Here is a 16,710-nt window from a genome sequence, read left to right as displayed (position 1 = left end):
TCATACTTCCTTCGATGAGGCCAGCCACGTGGGACCTGTGTGGGGCCGGTTGTGACACTGAGGGGACCCTGCTCACTGACCATGGAATGATTCGAACCTTAGCCACACAGGAGTAAACACTCCACTTGCCTCAAATTCTACCCCGCAGGAGAATGGTCAGACAACATCCAAGACTGAGGTTAGTCTTCCAGGCCAGGAAAGTTTAGTACCAATGGGTATGACACGGCACATGCTTTCTCCGGGGTACAGAGGACCCTCTGCTGGGCCTTTTTACCTGCTTCATGTCCATTCTCCTGGCAAACTATTACTCTTGGGTCATGCAGTTCTCGTGAGGACAACTCGACATTACTCTCCAAGAGTGGGTGTGTTATCCAGGTCCAGACAATGAGAAAATCTGCCATCTTTTGGGAGTAAGTTAAGCTGTTTCCCCCTGGTTTACTAAGACAGAGGGATGGAAGCCCTGAGCTGCTGCCGACTAGCATGCCAGGCAAGGAAGAATGTCCCAGGAGCGAAGCTACCACAGGAGGAGGTAGGCTCACTTTATGTATTTATTTGCGAGCAGAGAGACATAGAGACAAAGAGAATGGGCATGCCATGGCCTCCAGCCTCTGCAACAAACTCCAGATACATGTACCACTTCTGCAGATGGCTTTCCACGGGTACTGGGGACTTGGACTCAGTTGCTAGGCTTTACAAGCAAGCGCCTTACCCGCCAAGCCATCTCTCCAGCCTATAGAGGTAGAATCTTGGTGTTGGCATTTGGGCTCCTGGATCTAATCAGCCCCAAAGTCCTGGGCTTCTCAGTCTCACGAGCCAATCCACATCCTTTTATGCTGGGGATATCGTGATGAAAATGTGATGATAGTAAATCGTATCTGAAGAGTTGGGACTTTAGTGAGAGCTTGCCCTGCTCCTTGAAATCTGAAGACACCAGGGGCCAGATGATGAAGGTGCCAGGGGTGAGATGAAGGTACAAGGGGTGAGGTAATGCTCCTATGAGGGTTAGATGAAAGCATGAGGGGTTACATTAAGGCACAAGGGACTGTGCTCAAGGTGGGCTGCTTGGCAGCAAGCCTAGTGAGGCTGGGGGCTCGCAGGCCCTGTGACAGCAGGGTGTGACCCAGGGGAGCCTTACCTGTGCTGGTATAGCCATGGTCTCAGGTCCTGCAGCAGGAACCACTGTGGAGGAGAAAGAGTGTGAAATTCCCCCAACACCGCGCCTCCTGTCCTTCCCCTCCAGTTTCCCAGACTTCCCCAGCTGCCTCTAGCCCTAGGTTCAACCACATGCACTGACTTGGAAGGGACCCGCACATTATTTTCAGATAACAGTGTATAGTCTAGAATACGGTGTCTGGGCAGGCACACTGGTCCAGGAAAGGGACCTAGAGTCAAGAGGAAGGCTGGGCGTGACCACTGATCCAGCACTGACCCGAGGCTTCCAGGCTCTGCAGAGCACTTGTCTTCTCCCCTCATCCTTACAGCAATCCTGACAGAGGAGGGGAAACTGAGGCTGGGCATCACTGTGTCTGGTCCAAAGTCAAACAGCTTAGCATGGACTCCAACCTCCTTCAGAGTGAAGAGCCCCTGTGTGCTATATGCATGCTGAAGACCCTCTTCAGGTTAGCAAGAACGGCTTCAGAGTCAGACCGTCCAGGCAGCAAATGGAAGAGCACGTGTCCGCCAGCCTGGGTCCACATGCACTTGCCCACCAGCCATCCCAGTGAGGCAGCGCTGTGGGCGCTGAGGTCACGGCAGGGCAGTAACGAGGTTGAAAAGCCCACTTTGATGAGATCCAGGGACAAGGGCACCCATCAGTCAGAACCCAGGGGAGAAACCAACACTGACTCAGGGGGATGATGGAGTGTGACCCCAGGTGGCCAGTCAGATGTCTCATGAAGATGCTCGTCACAGCAAAGGTCAACAGAGAGCTCAGAGCAGCGGCAGGGAGGGGGAGTGACAGGATGGGGGAGAGGCGAGGCCACTGGGGGAACTGAACTAATGGGATAATAAGATAATTACGTTATTGAAAACAATTAAGAGGGTTGGAGAGATGGCTTAGTGGTTAAGCGCTTGCCTGTGAAGCCTAAGGACCCCGGTTCGAGGCTAGGTTCCCCAGGTCCCACGTTAGCCAGATGCACAAGGGGGCGCACGCGTCTGGAGTTCGTTAGCAGAGGCTGGAAGCCCTGGCGCTCCCATTCTCTCTCTCTCCCTCCATCTGTCTTTCTGTGTCTGTCGCTCTCAAACCAAAAAAAAAAAAAAAAAAACTCCTTTAAAAAAAAAAAAAAGAGGGTTGGAGAGATGGCTCAGCAGTTAAGGTGTATGCCTGCAAAGCCTAAGGACCCAGGTTCGATTCTCCAGGTCCCATATAAGCCAGATGGTGGCGCGTGTGTCTGGAGTTTGTTTGCAGTGGCTGGAGGTCCTGGCACGCCCATTCTCTCTCTGTCTGTTCAAATAAATAAATACAATAGATAAACACAATGTTTTTTTTTTTTTTTTTTTTTTAAATTAAGGGGCTGGAGACATGGCTTAGCAGTTAAGGTGCTTGCTTGCAAAGCCAAAGGACCGCAGGTTCAATTCCCCAGGACCTACATAAGCCAGATGCACAGCGTGGCACATGTGTCTGGAGTTGGTCTGCAGTGGCTGGAGGTCCCGGTGTGCCCTTTCTTTCTCTCTTTCTTTCCTCCCCAATAAATAAATAAATAAAATAATTGAGGACTATGGGTTAGAGGTGTGAGGAGATTGCATTTACAGGGAAGGAACAAGGGACACAGATATGTTGGCTACAAATAAATGAGAAGGGGAACACAGGAGATGGGACCCAGGCACATGAGCACCGAGCAGAAAGACAAGGCACACGGTCAGTGGTCAGCGCACGACGTCCTGCGGCTCTGTTCTGAGGAGGGCTGCGCATCCTGACCTCCTTGAACCGTGGTGAGGTACTGCTTTGTGCAAGTGAAAACAAGCTTAGTAAGAGCCACAAGGAACACACTAGAAAGGAGGGTCAGCCTGGAACGATCTGCAGCTCTGCTCTCTCCAGCTCCCCACAAATCCTTCAACTGAGGGTAGCAATCTCCAGACCTCAGCCCACCCACAACCCTATCCCTCTCCCAGCGTTGCTGCCCATGCTGTGGCACAGTGGAGAGAATGTGCACGATTCTTAGAGTCCGAGAAATGCTCATGGGAGGTTTGAATCAGGTGTCTTCCCCCCCCCCCACAAACTCATGTGTTCTAAATGCTTAGTGGCCAGCTGGTAGCAATTTGGGAGGTGGAGCCTGGCTGGAGGAAGTGTGGTTGCTGTGGGGGCGGGGGACCTTCAGGCTCATTAGCCGTAGCTTCCATGTTTGTTGGGCTCTCTCTGGCCACTGCTTCTACCTGCTATGAGAGAGGTGACGTCCAGCCTCTGCTCATGCCGTACTTTTCTCTGCCATCGTGGAGTGCCCCTGGGGACTGCACACAAACATACACCACTTTCCTCCCACCCGCTGCTTCTGGTCAAGCGCCTTGTCCCAGCAACAAGGAGCTACAATAGCTTGTTTTGCCATTTCTTAGCTATATGAGCAAGGGCTCAACACTCATGTCTTAATTTTTAAAATTTTTATTTATTTATTTATTTGAGAGAGAGAGAGAGAGAGAGAGAGGCAGAGGAAGAGAGAGACAGAAAGAGGGAGAATGGGCACGCCAGGGCCTCCAGCCACTGCAAACGAACTCCAGATGCATGTGCCCCCTTGTGCATCTGGCTTACATGGGTCCTGGGGAATCGAACCTGGGTCCTGGTAGGCTAGTACCTTAACTGCTAAGCCACCTCTCCAGCCCTCAACACTCATTTCTAAGATTAAGGTTCTGCTAAGTGCAAAGCAGCACCATTGGTAGGTGGTGGCATTCATGTAGTGGGTGAAGTTAGGGACAGGGACTTTGTCACATTTACCTGCATGTCCCCACTGCCTGAGTATGAACGCCCCCAAATGCAGTCAGTAAGAAACAGTCACCAGATGAGGCTGGGAGTGATGCAGAGGTCCGCCAGCAAGCTCAGCTCGGCTCAGCTCGAGCAAACCCTGCTGTTGCCCTGGTAACCAGGGGCCCCTTGCTCAAATGTGCAGCTCCCACCAGGAAATGGAAACTGCACACCCAATGAGGGGGAGTGGCATCTACCCCAGGACTAGGCCACAAGCCAGCTTCAGGGTTTCCCCAGGCCTGGGGGCCCACCAGGCAGAGGGAGAGGAAACCCCAAGGCCATCAGAAACGGAGCAGAATGGGGCCCAGGAAGTCAGCTGGCATGGGAGAGGAGGGACTGAGGCCTGTCACCTGCCCACTGGAGCCCTTTCCTTTGGCCTCGTTGCTGGAAACTTCAGCAGCTGGCTGGCAACCAGGCCCATCTGGAAAAGAGGCCCTTTCCAAGGAGAGGCAGCTCCAAGGAGGGGCCTCCACGCCTCTGGGGAAACCATCTCAGTTCCAAAAGCAGTTTCTGTGTGTCTGACGGGGGCCCGTCTCCTGGGTATGCGGGAAGTGAACTTCCAGAACTGGACATTAGGTGAGAGCTCGAGGATCCTCTCCAGGCCTGTCCCAACAGACACCCTGACAGCCCCTGAGGGCCTCCCAGACTAACCACACTTCTCAGATTGGCTGAGCTCTTTTTGTTTATTTCCCCTGAGGTAGGGTCTCACTCTAGCTCAGGCTGACCTGGTGTTCACTATATAGTCTCAGGATGGCCTTGAACTCACGATGAACCTCCTCCTACCTCTGCCTTCCGAGTGCTGGGATTAAAGGCATGTGCCGCCACAGCCGGCATTATTTTTTAATTTTTAAAAATTTATCTGCAAGCAGAGAGAGGAGAGACAGGAAATAGGCACACTAGGGCCTCCAGCCACTGCAAAGGAACTCTAGATGCATACGCCACTTTGTGCATCTGGCTTTTTGTGGGTACTAGAGGATCGAATACAGGTTGTTAGTCGGGCTTTGCAGGCAAGTGCCTCAACTGCTGGGCCATCTCTCCATCTCAATTTTAATTTTTTTGACACAGAGTCTCATATAGTCCAAGATGGCTTCAAACTAATGTAGCCCAAGGATGATGCTGAACTCCTGATTCTCTCACTTTTAAAACTGTTTACTGCCAACCTCCACAAATATAGACAACATACCATGACCATAATCCCCTCTCACCACCCTCCCAGCTCCTGATTCCCTTGACTGCACCTCCCAGGGGCTGGGATGACAGGCCTCTGACACACCTGGACTGTGTGGTGCTTGGGCCCGAACTCAGGCCCTCGTGCATGCTAGGCAGACACGCTACTCACGGAGCTGAATCCCCAGGCCCCCTGAATGTGTTTCTGTGGCATGTTTTGGAGTTGGTCAGTCAGAGCAATGACAGACCTCTGCAGAGAGGACTCAGCTCCAAATGGAGGCTGCTCACTTCTACCTGTTAGCGAGCGGCGGCTCAGCGAGGAGCACTTCTGACAGCCACAGGTGACCTTGACCTGGGAGGCTGGCTTCGTCCTACGACATAACAGGACCTGGGCCACCTCCTTTCCCAGAAGTTCTATAAAAGTATAAAAAGCTGGGGCTGGAGAGATGGCTTAGCGGTTAAGTGCTTGCCTGTGAAGCCTAAGGACCCCAATTCAAGGCTTGACTCCCCAGGACCCACATGAGCCAGATGCACAAGGTGGAGCATGCATCTGTAGATTGTTTGTAGTGGCTGGAGGCCCTGGTGCACCCATTCTCTATCTATCTGCCTCTTTCTCTCTGTATGTCACTTTCAAATAAATAAATAAAAATAAACAAAATTTTTTTTTGAAAAAAGGAGAGAAGCCTGGATAGCTCATATACGTATATATATATGAAGCTTGGGCTAGAGAGATTGCTTAGTGGTTAAGTGCTTGGCACTTGTTTGTGAAGCCTAAGGACTCTGGTTCGAGGCTCAATTCCCCAGTACCCAAGTAAGCCAGATGCACAAGGTTGAGCCTCTCTGCCTCTTTCTCTGTTTGTCTGTTACTCTAAAATAAATAAAATTAAAAAAAAAAAAGAGAGAGAGAGAAGGAAGCTTGGATAGCTCATTAAACACACACACACACACACACACACACACACACACACACACAGACAGACAGATAAAGCTTGGGCTGGAGAGATGGCTTAGAGGTTGAACGCATGCCTGTGAAGCCTAAGGACCCCAGTTTGAGGCTCAATTCCCCAGGACCCATGTAAGCCAGATGCACAAGGTGGCGCATGCCTCTGGAGCTCGTTTGCAGTGGCTGGAGGCCCTGGTGTGCCCATTCCATCTCCCTCTCTCCGTCCATCTGCCTGTTTCTCTCTGTGTCTGTCACTCTCAAATAAATAAATAAAAATATTTAAAAATACATATATTTTTAAAAAGCTCAATCATCCCACCCTCTTTTTTGTTTTTTCAAGATAGGGTCTCACTCTGGCCCAGGCTGACCTAGAATTAACTATGTAGTCTCGTGGTGGCCTCAAACTCTCTGCGATCCTACCTCTGTTCCCTGAGTGCTGGGATCAAAGGCATGTGCCACCACACTTGGCTTCACCAGTGTTTTCTATTGAGCCTTCTAGAAACTAGACCAGAGCCTGATGTGGTGGCTAATAACTTTAATACTAGCATTTGGGAGGCTGAGGTAGGAGGATTGCCATGAGTTTGAGGCCAGCCTATGCTACAGTGAGACCCTGCTTAAAAATGGGAAAGGGTGGGGTTGGGGATTTAGCTCAGTGGAAGAGCGCTTGCCTAGCAAGCGCAAGGCCCTGGGTTCGGTCCTCAGCACCAGAAAAAAAAAAAAAAAAAAAAAAAAGGGAAAGGGGGCTGGAGAGATGGCTCAGTGGTTAAAGGTGCTTGCTTGTTAGAGCCAGAATGACTCCATGTTTAGATGCCATCTCATTGTAACCCTCTGTTTCCCAAGTGACCTAGGCACCTCTCCCCACTGATGATCACATTCCTGGAGTAACCTGACCACTCATGCCATGATGAAGGGGCTCTGACCTTGCCTGGTTAGAGCCCTTTTTGGGTTTCCCCAGATACAGCCTGTCTGCTGTCTGAGTCTTCCCTCTGGTTTCTTTTTCTAAAAGCCTGCAAAGCCAGATGGCCCTGGGTTCAATCACCTAGCACCCACACAAAGCCAGATGCACAAAGTGGCATACGTATTTAGAGTTAATTTGCAGTGGCAAGAGGCCCTGGCACACCCATTCACCCTCACCCCACTCTCGTAAATAAATAAAAAGATGATGTCATTATCTAGCCCTGCGTGTCTCAATTCTGGCTTCATGAAAACAACCTGGGGACTTTTTCAAAATGACCAAAGGCTAAACCCTGGAGATTAATTCAATGATTCTGGGATTGTGCAAATGTTTCTAAGGGATCCTAAAGCATGGCCAGAGAGGCTGAGAACCACTTGGTCTTTTCTGGATTCAAATGTCACCCATAATGGGAAGCAAAGACCCTCTTGAATTTTTCCTACACTGCTTTCAGATCAACCAGTGAGGATTTATCATTCCTGTGTGGCAGGAGGCTGGCCTTCCAAGGAGAAAAAAAAAACTTAAAAATATAAAATCTAAGCCAGGCATGGTGGCACATACATTTAATCCCAGCACTGGGGAGGCAGAGGTAAGAGGATCGCCGTGAGTTCAAAGCCACCCTGAGATTACAGAGTGAATTCCACATCAGCCTGGGCTACAAAACCCTACCGAAAGAAACAAAATCTATACTTCAAGGAACATCCCTCTGGGTTATCTGTTCCTAGTTTTTCTTTGTGGGGACACTCTTTACAGCCCAGTCAGTTATAGATAACTGATGTAACACAAAGCAATCCTAAGAACTTGCTCATTCTGCGGCTCCACTCTCCCCCCTCGGGTGGAAAAACCAGTTTTGCCTCTAACTGGATATTCCCTTCGATATGAAGGTGTCTGCTGGTCCAACGTTGAGCCAATTATTAATATCTGCTGGGGCCAGTCACTGGTTAGTGAATAGGATAAAATCTTTAGCCTAAAATAATTTTCACAACCATGTGACTAATGTGTTCCTTTGGGGGGAAAATGTGGTTACTGCAGATGCTAAAATCTCTAGGGAGGCGCTTTTAGCAATTCTCTTGCTCTGAGCAGTCAGTTTTGAAGCCAGCACTTCAGAGCTGCTTTTGCTAAATCAAAAGCACTGAACCCTCACTCACTGGGCCCACAGGACTGATGCCTTCGTGTTGTCTCTTTTATTTTGCCTGAAGGCACAGAGCTAAGTCATTGTCCTGAACCTTTCTTGCCTCCAAAGTCACCAAACCTCAGCTGGACAGACCCCTCCCCAGATGAGGGCAATTGTCCAGGGAGGAGAGGCTGTACTGGGAGAAGTGAGCATCTGGTAGAAAACAGACAGGTGTTCATTAAGCAAGGGCAGTGTAAGGGGTTTCTCGGGAACACCGTGCAGAACCCAAGCTGAGGTGATGATCAAGTGGATACCTGGACCAGGTCTGCTTCATTATGCACACCTTGGGCTGGAGACATGGCTCCGCGGTTAAGGAGCTTGCTTGCAAAGCCAAAGGACCCAAGTTCGACTCCCTAGAACCCACATAAACCAGATGCACAAGGTCATGTATGTGCACAAGGTGGTGCACATGTCTGGAGTTTGACTGCAGTGGCTAGCGGCCCTGAGGTGCCAATTCTCTCTCTCCTAAAAATAAAATAAAATAGAATAAAGGCCATGACTATTATGCACATGGCTCATCCCCTCCAATTCTTCCTCTCTTTAAACCCAAAACTTCTATTGTACCCTAAAGATGGACTTGGGGTCCTGTTCTTCCCAACATGCCCACAACTGAAGTCTCTCTCTGCTTTTTCACCTTCACCTGTCTTTTTTGGGGCAGGTGGCTGCACCTAGCTTGTTGGGGCTACTGGAGCCCAGGTTTATACCCTAAAACCTCTGGTTATAGCTGTAAGGTTTCTTTAGTGACATGCCGAGACATCTCAGAAAAAGCTGGGCGTAGTGGTGCACGCCTTTAATCCCAGCACTCAGGAGGCAGAGCACTCAGGAGGCAGAGGTAGGAGGATTGACCCAAGTTCAAGGCCACCCTGAGACTACAGAGTGAATTCCAGGTCAGCCTGAATATCCCAGGCTCACTGGTGAGAGCTGGGGCTATCACAGAAAATGGGACAGACAAGGCTCCTGTCCCCATGAAGTTGGCAAGTCTAAGACACCACCAGCAACTAGAGAAAAAAAAAAAAAAAGAGTACCAATCATAATAAAAATAATGTTGGAGCTGGAGAGATGGCTTAGTGGTTAAGCACTTGCCTGTGATGCCTAAGGATCTCGGTTTGAGGCTCGATTCCCCAGGACCCACTTAAGCCAGATGCACAAGATGGCGCATGTGTCTGGAGTTCATTTGCAGTGGCTGGAGGCCCTGGCGCACACATTCTCTCTCCCTCTCTCTATCTCTGTATGTCTGCCTCTTTCCCTCTATCACCCTCTCAAATAAATAAATAAATAAAATTTTTAAAATAACATTAAGGGATGGAGAGATGGCTTAACAGTTAAGGCACTTGCCTGTGAAACCTAAGAATTCTGGTTTGATATCCAAGTACCCACATAAGCCAGATGCACAAGGTGGCACATGTGTCTGGAGTTTGTCTGTAGTGGCTAGAAGCTCTGGCATGGCATTCTCTCTCTCTCAAATAAATACATAAAATATAAAATATATGTTAAAATAGGATAGTAAATGTACATATTGTAGGCTGAGGATGTGGCTCCATTGGTAGAGTGTTTGCTTAGCATCCCCTAAGCCCTGGGTTTGGTTTTCACACCTGTAATACCAACACTCAGGAGGTAGAAGCAAGAGGATCAGGAATTCAAGGTCATCCTCAGTTACACACAGTAAATTTGAGACCAACTTGGGCTACATGAGACCCTTAAAAACAAGACTGGGGGCTGGAGAGATGGCGTAGTGGTTAAGCGCTTGCCTGTGAAGCCTAAGGACCCCGGTTCGAGGCTCGGTTCCCCAGGTCCCACGTTAGCCAGATGCACAAGGGGGCGCACGTGTCTGGAGTTCGTTTGCAGAGGCTGGAAGCCCTGGCGCGCCCATTCTCTCTCTCTCCCTCTACCTGTCTTTCTCTCTGTGTCTGTCGCTCTCAAATAAATAAATAAATAAATAAATAAAATTAAAAAAAAAAAAAAAAAAAAAAAAAGAAAAAAACAAGACTGGGCCTGGGAGATTGCTCAGTGGTTGAAGACGCTTCCTGGCCCAGGTACAATTCCTCAGTACCCACGTAAAGTCAGGTACACAAAGTTTGCAGTGGCAAGAGGCCCTGGTAAGCTCATTCCTATCTCCTCTTTCTCTCTCTCTCTCTCCCTCTGCTTGCAAATAAACAAAAAGACTACCTATCAAGACCTTGAAGCTTGAGCTATGCACACGATGGGTGTGGTGGTGTTTAATCCCAGCACATGGAGGCAGGGGTAGGAGGACTGTCATGAGTTCAAGGCCACCCTGACAATACAGAGTGAATTCCAGGTCCGCCTGAGCTATAGAGTGAAACCCTTCCTCAAACAAACAAACAAACAAACAAACAAACTTGAAGCTTCTTTCTGTACCTCACTCAGTCTCTTTCCCACGCTAAGGAGAAGCCCAGAAAGCATTGCTGTAGCATGCCGAGGGAGGCCCTGGGTTCCACCCCCAGCAACAAAAAACCCTACAACTTCCTCTTTATCCTTTTCCTTTAAAAAAAATTTTTTTTTTACTTTTATTAATTTGACAGAGAAAGAGGGGGAGTGAGAGAGAGAGAATGGACACACCAGAGCCTCCTGCCACTGCATACAAACTCCAGATGTATGACCACCTTGTGCATCTGGCTTATGTGGGTTCTGGGGAATCGAACCTGGGTCCTTTGGCTTTGCAGGCAAATGTAAGCCCTCTTTTTCCTTTTCTGATGGTGTCCCTCCAGCCCACCAGAAGACACCCAGGAGCACAGTCCTGCACTGACAGGCAGGGCAAATGCCACGCCCCAGCCTTGGCCTGGGCCACTCCTTCCCAGCTTCCAGCACTCAGGTTTCTTAGAGAGCAGTCAGGCCCTCCATCTCCTGACCTACAGCCATTGATCCACGGCTGGACAAAGCCCCAAGAGGCCGTCTGGCTGTCCTCAGGGCTGGAACCAGCCTGAGCCGAGTTTGAATCCTCTCGGGTCACTTTGGTGAGAGGCAGCAGATCTAGCACATCACACAAACTCCAAAACTGAGGCCCGAACCACGGTTTAGGAGCTGGGTGGCCCTGGGCAAGCCCTTCTCCTCCTCCCCGCGGCGGTCTCAGGTAGACAACGCGGATAAGAACAGCAGCTCCTGTCAGGCATGGTGGTGCAGCCTTTAGTCCCAGCAAGGTGGCAGAGGGTAAGAAAATCGGTCTGAGTTCGAGGCCACCTGAGACTGCATAGTGAATTCCAGTGAGACCCTACCTCAATTAAAAAAAAAAAAAAAAAGGAGCCAGGTGTGGTGGCGCACACCCTTAATCCCAGCACTCGGGAGCCAGAGGTAGGAGGATCACCATGAGTTCGAGGCCACCCTGAGACTACATACGTCAGCCTGAGCTAGAGCGAGACCTGACCTTGAAAAAAAAAAAAAAGAATAGCAGCTCCTTCAAGAGTTATAGTGAAGGTATAAAAATAGTCACGTAACTGCTGTGTTAGACCTTACAACCGCACTTCTTCCTTACTTTGTGTGTGGTGTGCATGCATGTGCATTGCTGTTTTTTGAGGTACGGTCCCGCTCTAGCTCAATGACCTGAGATTCACTCTGTAGTCTCAGGCTGGCCTTGAACTCACAGTGATGCTCCTACCTCTCTGTCTGCCAAGCGCTAGAATTAAAGGTGTGTGCCACCACGCCCAGCTCCAGCTTTTTTTGAGACAGAACCTCTCACTTAACCTAGAGTTCACCAATTCACAGTAGACCAGCTGGTCAGTGAGCCCCAGGGATAATCCTATCCTCTGGCTCCCCAGTGCTGAGATTACAGGCGTGTGCCACCACACCCAGCTTTTACACGGGTGCTGGGGATCTGAACTCAGGTTGTTGTGGTTGTGCAGCAAGCACTTTACCCACTGGGCCATCTCTCCAGACCTCTACTTCATACTTTTGAGGGCTCGAATGTCCCCATCTGTACAATGGGCTAATACCAGTATTGAACATAGTGAAGGTTCCATCATGGTGTGGTGAGTCGGAAGGGTTCAACCAGTTACATCGGCAACTGTTTCATGGTTATGATCAAGAAGCACCAGGATGCCAGTCTTGCAAACAGCAGAACCTGAGGCTGGCCTCAAGTACTACACCCTTCTAAGGACACAAAGGAGGCACTTGCCCACAGCACGCTACAGTTTACACGGCACTTTCACATCTGCCAGCTTGTTACCGTATGAAGGTATCAATCTTGCCCTCCTTTAGGATGGTTGATCTGGGCTCACAGAACCCAGGAACACTCTCCAGCCTCAGTGGGAGCTGCTCAGCCGCGGAGAAAAGGAAATTAAGAATGCAGATGGAACGCGGCTGGATTCTAAGCCAAGAAGCAGAGTATATACACCCCCCACTTCCTCTCTATTGGGGGACACGCTTAGGAATCAGTGTAGAAACCACATCCTGTGCTTTGGCCCCACCCATGAAGTCTCTTGAAGAAGCTTCCTGGGGGTGCTCTGCCGGGTGCCACCAGGTCTCCCAGGAAATGCCAGAATGGCACAGCAAGAACCATCCACACCCAACCCACTCTTCCAGCTGGGTGCTTGGGGCTCAGATCTCACCCCAGGTCTTGAGAGGAAAGAACCAAGGAGAGGTGGAAGAGGGGGGCCAGAGGCACCTGGCTGGCCGGTGATGGGACATAGCTGGGTGGGGCGGGAGCCTGGTGAGGGTACTGCAGTGCAGACGGTCTGAGCCAGGATCCCTGGTGCTGCAGAGTCCCCCACCCCCACCCCACGCCTGCCTTCCCAGGACAGTGCCCTGCTCTGCACACGTACCCACATTCTGCCCAAGACAGCTGTATTGTGGACCCAGAAACCGCAAACTGGTCTGTATCCAGATGACAGCAGATTGGGAACAAAGGGCAGGAAGCGAAGGGATGGGGGTGAGCGACAGCCACAGCTGCAGGGGGTGAAGGCCTGGCCGCCCTCCCCAGCAGCCGCACCCAGCTCCCAGAATCCTAGCTAGGTCTTGGAGGCCAGCGGCTGAATTGGGAGAAAGCCAGGACTGGAAGTAGCCACTTCAGCAGACTGCTATGCGGGACAAGTGCTGAGGGGCTCGTCACAAGGACCCCAACATAGCTTTCCACGACCTCAGGCCAGAGTTTTCTGCACGGCTGGAAGGTCAGGCGCGCAGGCCTGAGACTGTGGCAGACACATCTGGTGGGGCTAGTGGGCCAGGCTATTCTGGGGGACAGTGACTTCAAGGTGAGCTTTGGGCCAGGGGGAGTAGTGTAGTACTGGCACCAAAAAAAAAAAAAAAAAAAAAAAAAAAGGCAGAATTCTTGGGAAACAAACCCTGGAGCCATATGTCCAAATTTGGAATTGTCGAGAAAGACCCACCAGAGTTTAGACAAAAGAAAGGGGAGGGAGGAAGCAGAGGCCAAACTTACCCTCCCAAAGCACCCCTTTTCCTTCCCTCCCCCTTCCAGGGATCACAGGTATGGCCTAGCATCGCTAACCCGTACCCAAGATTCCAAACCGGCTGGCACGTTAACACGGTTTCAAAACCATTTCTGCCCGGGGTCTCCCCGCAAGTTCGTAGCGGACTCCCGATTCAGGGTAGTTCACTCCCATGCTAGCGCTCTGGAAGGTGCCCGGGGCCTCCACGCTTTGGGAAGGCGCCGTGCGTTCGGAGCAGCTGCAGGAAGGGCGAGGTCACTGCAGCCCGCCCAGGGCCCCGGGGCGCTCCTTCACGGGTGGGCGGAGGCTCGCAGAGGGAGCCCGGTCCATCGGAGCCTCCGTGGGCCACCTGTCCCGGACCACACACCCCCGTGTGACGTGGAGCTGTTGTGGGGTTCGACTGCTCCTGCTCAGAGCTGACCCTCAGCCACAGCCTTCCCTGAGAGTCCCCAGATCTGCGTCCGGCTGCCCGCCCCCAACCCAGGCCCTTCCAACTTCCTACCCCCTAACTCAGCCCAAAAGACTCGGCAGCGTGCCCCTGACCTTGCACAACGCCCCCTCCCCGGGGTAGAGCCAGGCCCCAGGTCCCCTTCCCCCACCACCCCCGGGGCTCTGCGGGCCTCGGCTGGGCTCCGGGACACACCCAGCCACGACACCCTGGGGGTGGCCGCGCCCTCCGCTCCCGCACCGCGAGACCCCTTCCCCGCAGGACCGGGCACCGATCAGCAGACCAGCCGACGTGGGCTGCCTGTGTCCTCGCGCCTGCAGCCCTAGGACGGGGTGCCCTGGAACGATTCGGCCCACTCACCGCGCGGGGGAGGCCTCGGATCGCGGGCGCACGGACGCAGAGCTCGCAACCCGTTAGCCCAGCGGCAGCGGCGGCGGCGGCGCAGCCCTGGGAGGGGAGGGGGGCCGCCCGCGGGGACACGTGGCGCACGTGGGCCAATCTGACCGGCCTGCCGCTGGCCCCGCCCCGCCCCGCCCCGCCCCCACCTCGTTCGGTGGCTTTTTGAATCTGAGCGACCCCAGCGGCTGGGGATGGGGGTGGGGATGGAAGTGAAGGCGGGGAGGGGGGGCGTGGGAGGGGTGTACCCACCCGCCCACCTGGAGGACCTGGTGGAACCTTGGTGGGTTCTGACCTCAGACCTGAAACCTACAAGAGGGTAGGGTACCTGGTCAAGGTCACGCGGCCTTCCAGAGTTAGAAGCCAAGTGCCCTCGGTTCTGGACATTTGTGTCGATACCCCCCCAACCCCGAACATTCCTGCCAGTCTCCAAAGGGGTGTTGAGAAACGGAAAGGTGAAGCCTGCCAAAATTGAGGTCGGGCACCTTATCCGACCGATCACATTTCACACCTCAGCAGCCCGTGGGGTCACTGGCATATTTACCTACTTCGCAGGGAAAGAGGAGGCGGTGCACCCACTGAAGACACACAGCACATTGCGTGGTCACCCACTTGACCACAGGGGGCATTTGGTACTTGGCTTTGCGCCAAGTGCATAGTGGGGAGGGGAGCAGCTAGGGAGACCAGAAGTTGTGATCCACATCTTCATTGAAGAAATATGCTCTTTGGGAATCCAGAGGGAACCAAGATAACCCGTCTTTTAATTAATTAATTTATTTATGAGACAGAGAGAAAGAGAGAGAATCAATATGGGTGCACCAGGGCCTCTTGCCACTGCAAACGAACTTCAGATGCATGCATCACTTCGTGCATCTGACTTTACGCGGATACTGGGGAATAGACCCAGCCCGCCAGGCTTTGCAAGCAAGCGCCTTAACCACTAAGCCATCTCTCCAGCCCAAGGTGTCCCATCTTTATTTTATTTTTTTTTTTAAAAAAACAGAGAGAGAAAGAGGCAGAGAGAGAGAGAATGGGCGCGCCAGGGCTTCCAGCTACTGCAAACGAACTCCAGATGTGTGCGCCCCCTTGTGCATCTGGCTAATGTGGGTCCTGGGGAATCGAGCCTCGAACTGGGGTCCTTAGGCTTCATAGGCAAGCACTTAATCGCTAAGCCATCTCTCCAGCCCAAGGTGGCCCATCTTTAATGGTGGCTGCCAGCTCTCGGTAAGATATTTCACTGCTCTGATTTTCAGGTTGTGCCTCTGGAAGACAGGGCTGCTTGGAGCTTCTTCAAAGTGTCACCCTCAGAATCTGTTACTGGTTTAAAGTCTGAGCTAGAGCACTGCAATAGCTCTATCATGCCTTCCAATGCTCAGGGTCCATTGCCGAAGAGGTGGCAGAAAGAATGTAAGAGCCAAAGGAAGGGTAGAACTCCTTACAACGTGCTCCCCCCAGACACAAAATGGCCTGGATATCCATGACCTCACAGTGCCTGACACTACCTACACAAGACCATTGTAAGAGGAAGAAAAGATCATGACATCAAAATAAAAGACAGACTGATTTAGAGGGGGAGGGGATATGATGAAGAGTGGAGTTTCAAAGGGGAAAATGGGGGGGGGAGGTTATTATATTGCCATGGGATATTTTTTTATAATTATGGAAGTTGTTAATAAAAAAGAAAGAAAGAAAAGCATGTAAGAGCCAAAGGAAGGGTAGGACTCCTTACAATATGCTCCTCCAGACACAAAATGGCCTGGATATCCATGACCTCACAGTGCCTGACACTACCTACACAAGACCATCATAATAGGAGGAAAAGATGATAACATCAAAATAAGAGAGGGCTGGAGAGATGGCTTAGTGGTTAAGCGCTTGCCTGTGAAACCTAAGGACCCTGGCTCAAGGCTCGATTCCCCAGACCCACGTTAGCCAGATGGACAAGGGGGCGCACGTGTCTAGAGTTCGTTTGCAGTGGCTGGAGGCCCTGGCACGCCTGTTCTCTATTTGCCTCTTTCTTTCTCTGTCTGTCACTCTCAAGTAAATAAAAATGAACAAAAGATTTCAAAAATAAAAGAGAAACTGATTGAGAGGGGGAGGGGATATGATAGAGAGTGGAGTTTCAAAGGGGAAAGTGGAGGGAGGGAGGGAATTACCATGGTATATTGTTTACAATTATGGAAGTTATAAATAAAAAATGTGAAAGAAAAAGTCTGAGCTATTCTAACATGGTCAGGTTTCACTTTTTTTTTGGTTTTTCAAGGTAGGGTCTCACTCGGGTC

At 51.3% G+C, this 16,710-nt stretch overlaps 1 protein-coding gene across 2 annotated transcripts in view; it reads right to left on the bottom strand.

Moving 5' to 3' along the window:
• Anxa6 (annexin A6) overlaps positions 1-14,471 on the bottom strand; it is a 62,422-nt gene extending 47,951 nt beyond the window's left edge. The window contains exons 1-2 of one of the 2 annotated variants that reach the window (XM_004666594.3): positions 14,393-14,471; positions 1,136-1,179 (exon numbers count right to left, since the gene is read on the bottom strand). In XM_004666594.3, coding sequence (XP_004666651.1) covers positions 1,136-1,153 — 18 coding nt within the window. In that variant the 5' untranslated portion in view covers positions 1,154-1,179; positions 14,393-14,471. The remainder of the gene's footprint in view (positions 1-1,135; positions 1,180-14,392) is intronic. The other variant, XM_045152399.1, reaches the window with a different exon arrangement.
• Positions 14,472-16,710: the final 2,239 nt, after the last annotated feature.

The sequence above is a fragment of the Jaculus jaculus genome, chromosome 6, assembly GCF_020740685.1.
Source record: "Jaculus jaculus isolate mJacJac1 chromosome 6, mJacJac1.mat.Y.cur, whole genome shotgun sequence".
NCBI classification, from domain to species: domain Eukaryota; kingdom Metazoa; phylum Chordata; class Mammalia; order Rodentia; family Dipodidae; genus Jaculus; species Jaculus jaculus.
The sequence above is the reverse complement of the archived record's forward strand: the minus strand, read 5'-3'. Positions and strand labels throughout refer to the sequence as shown.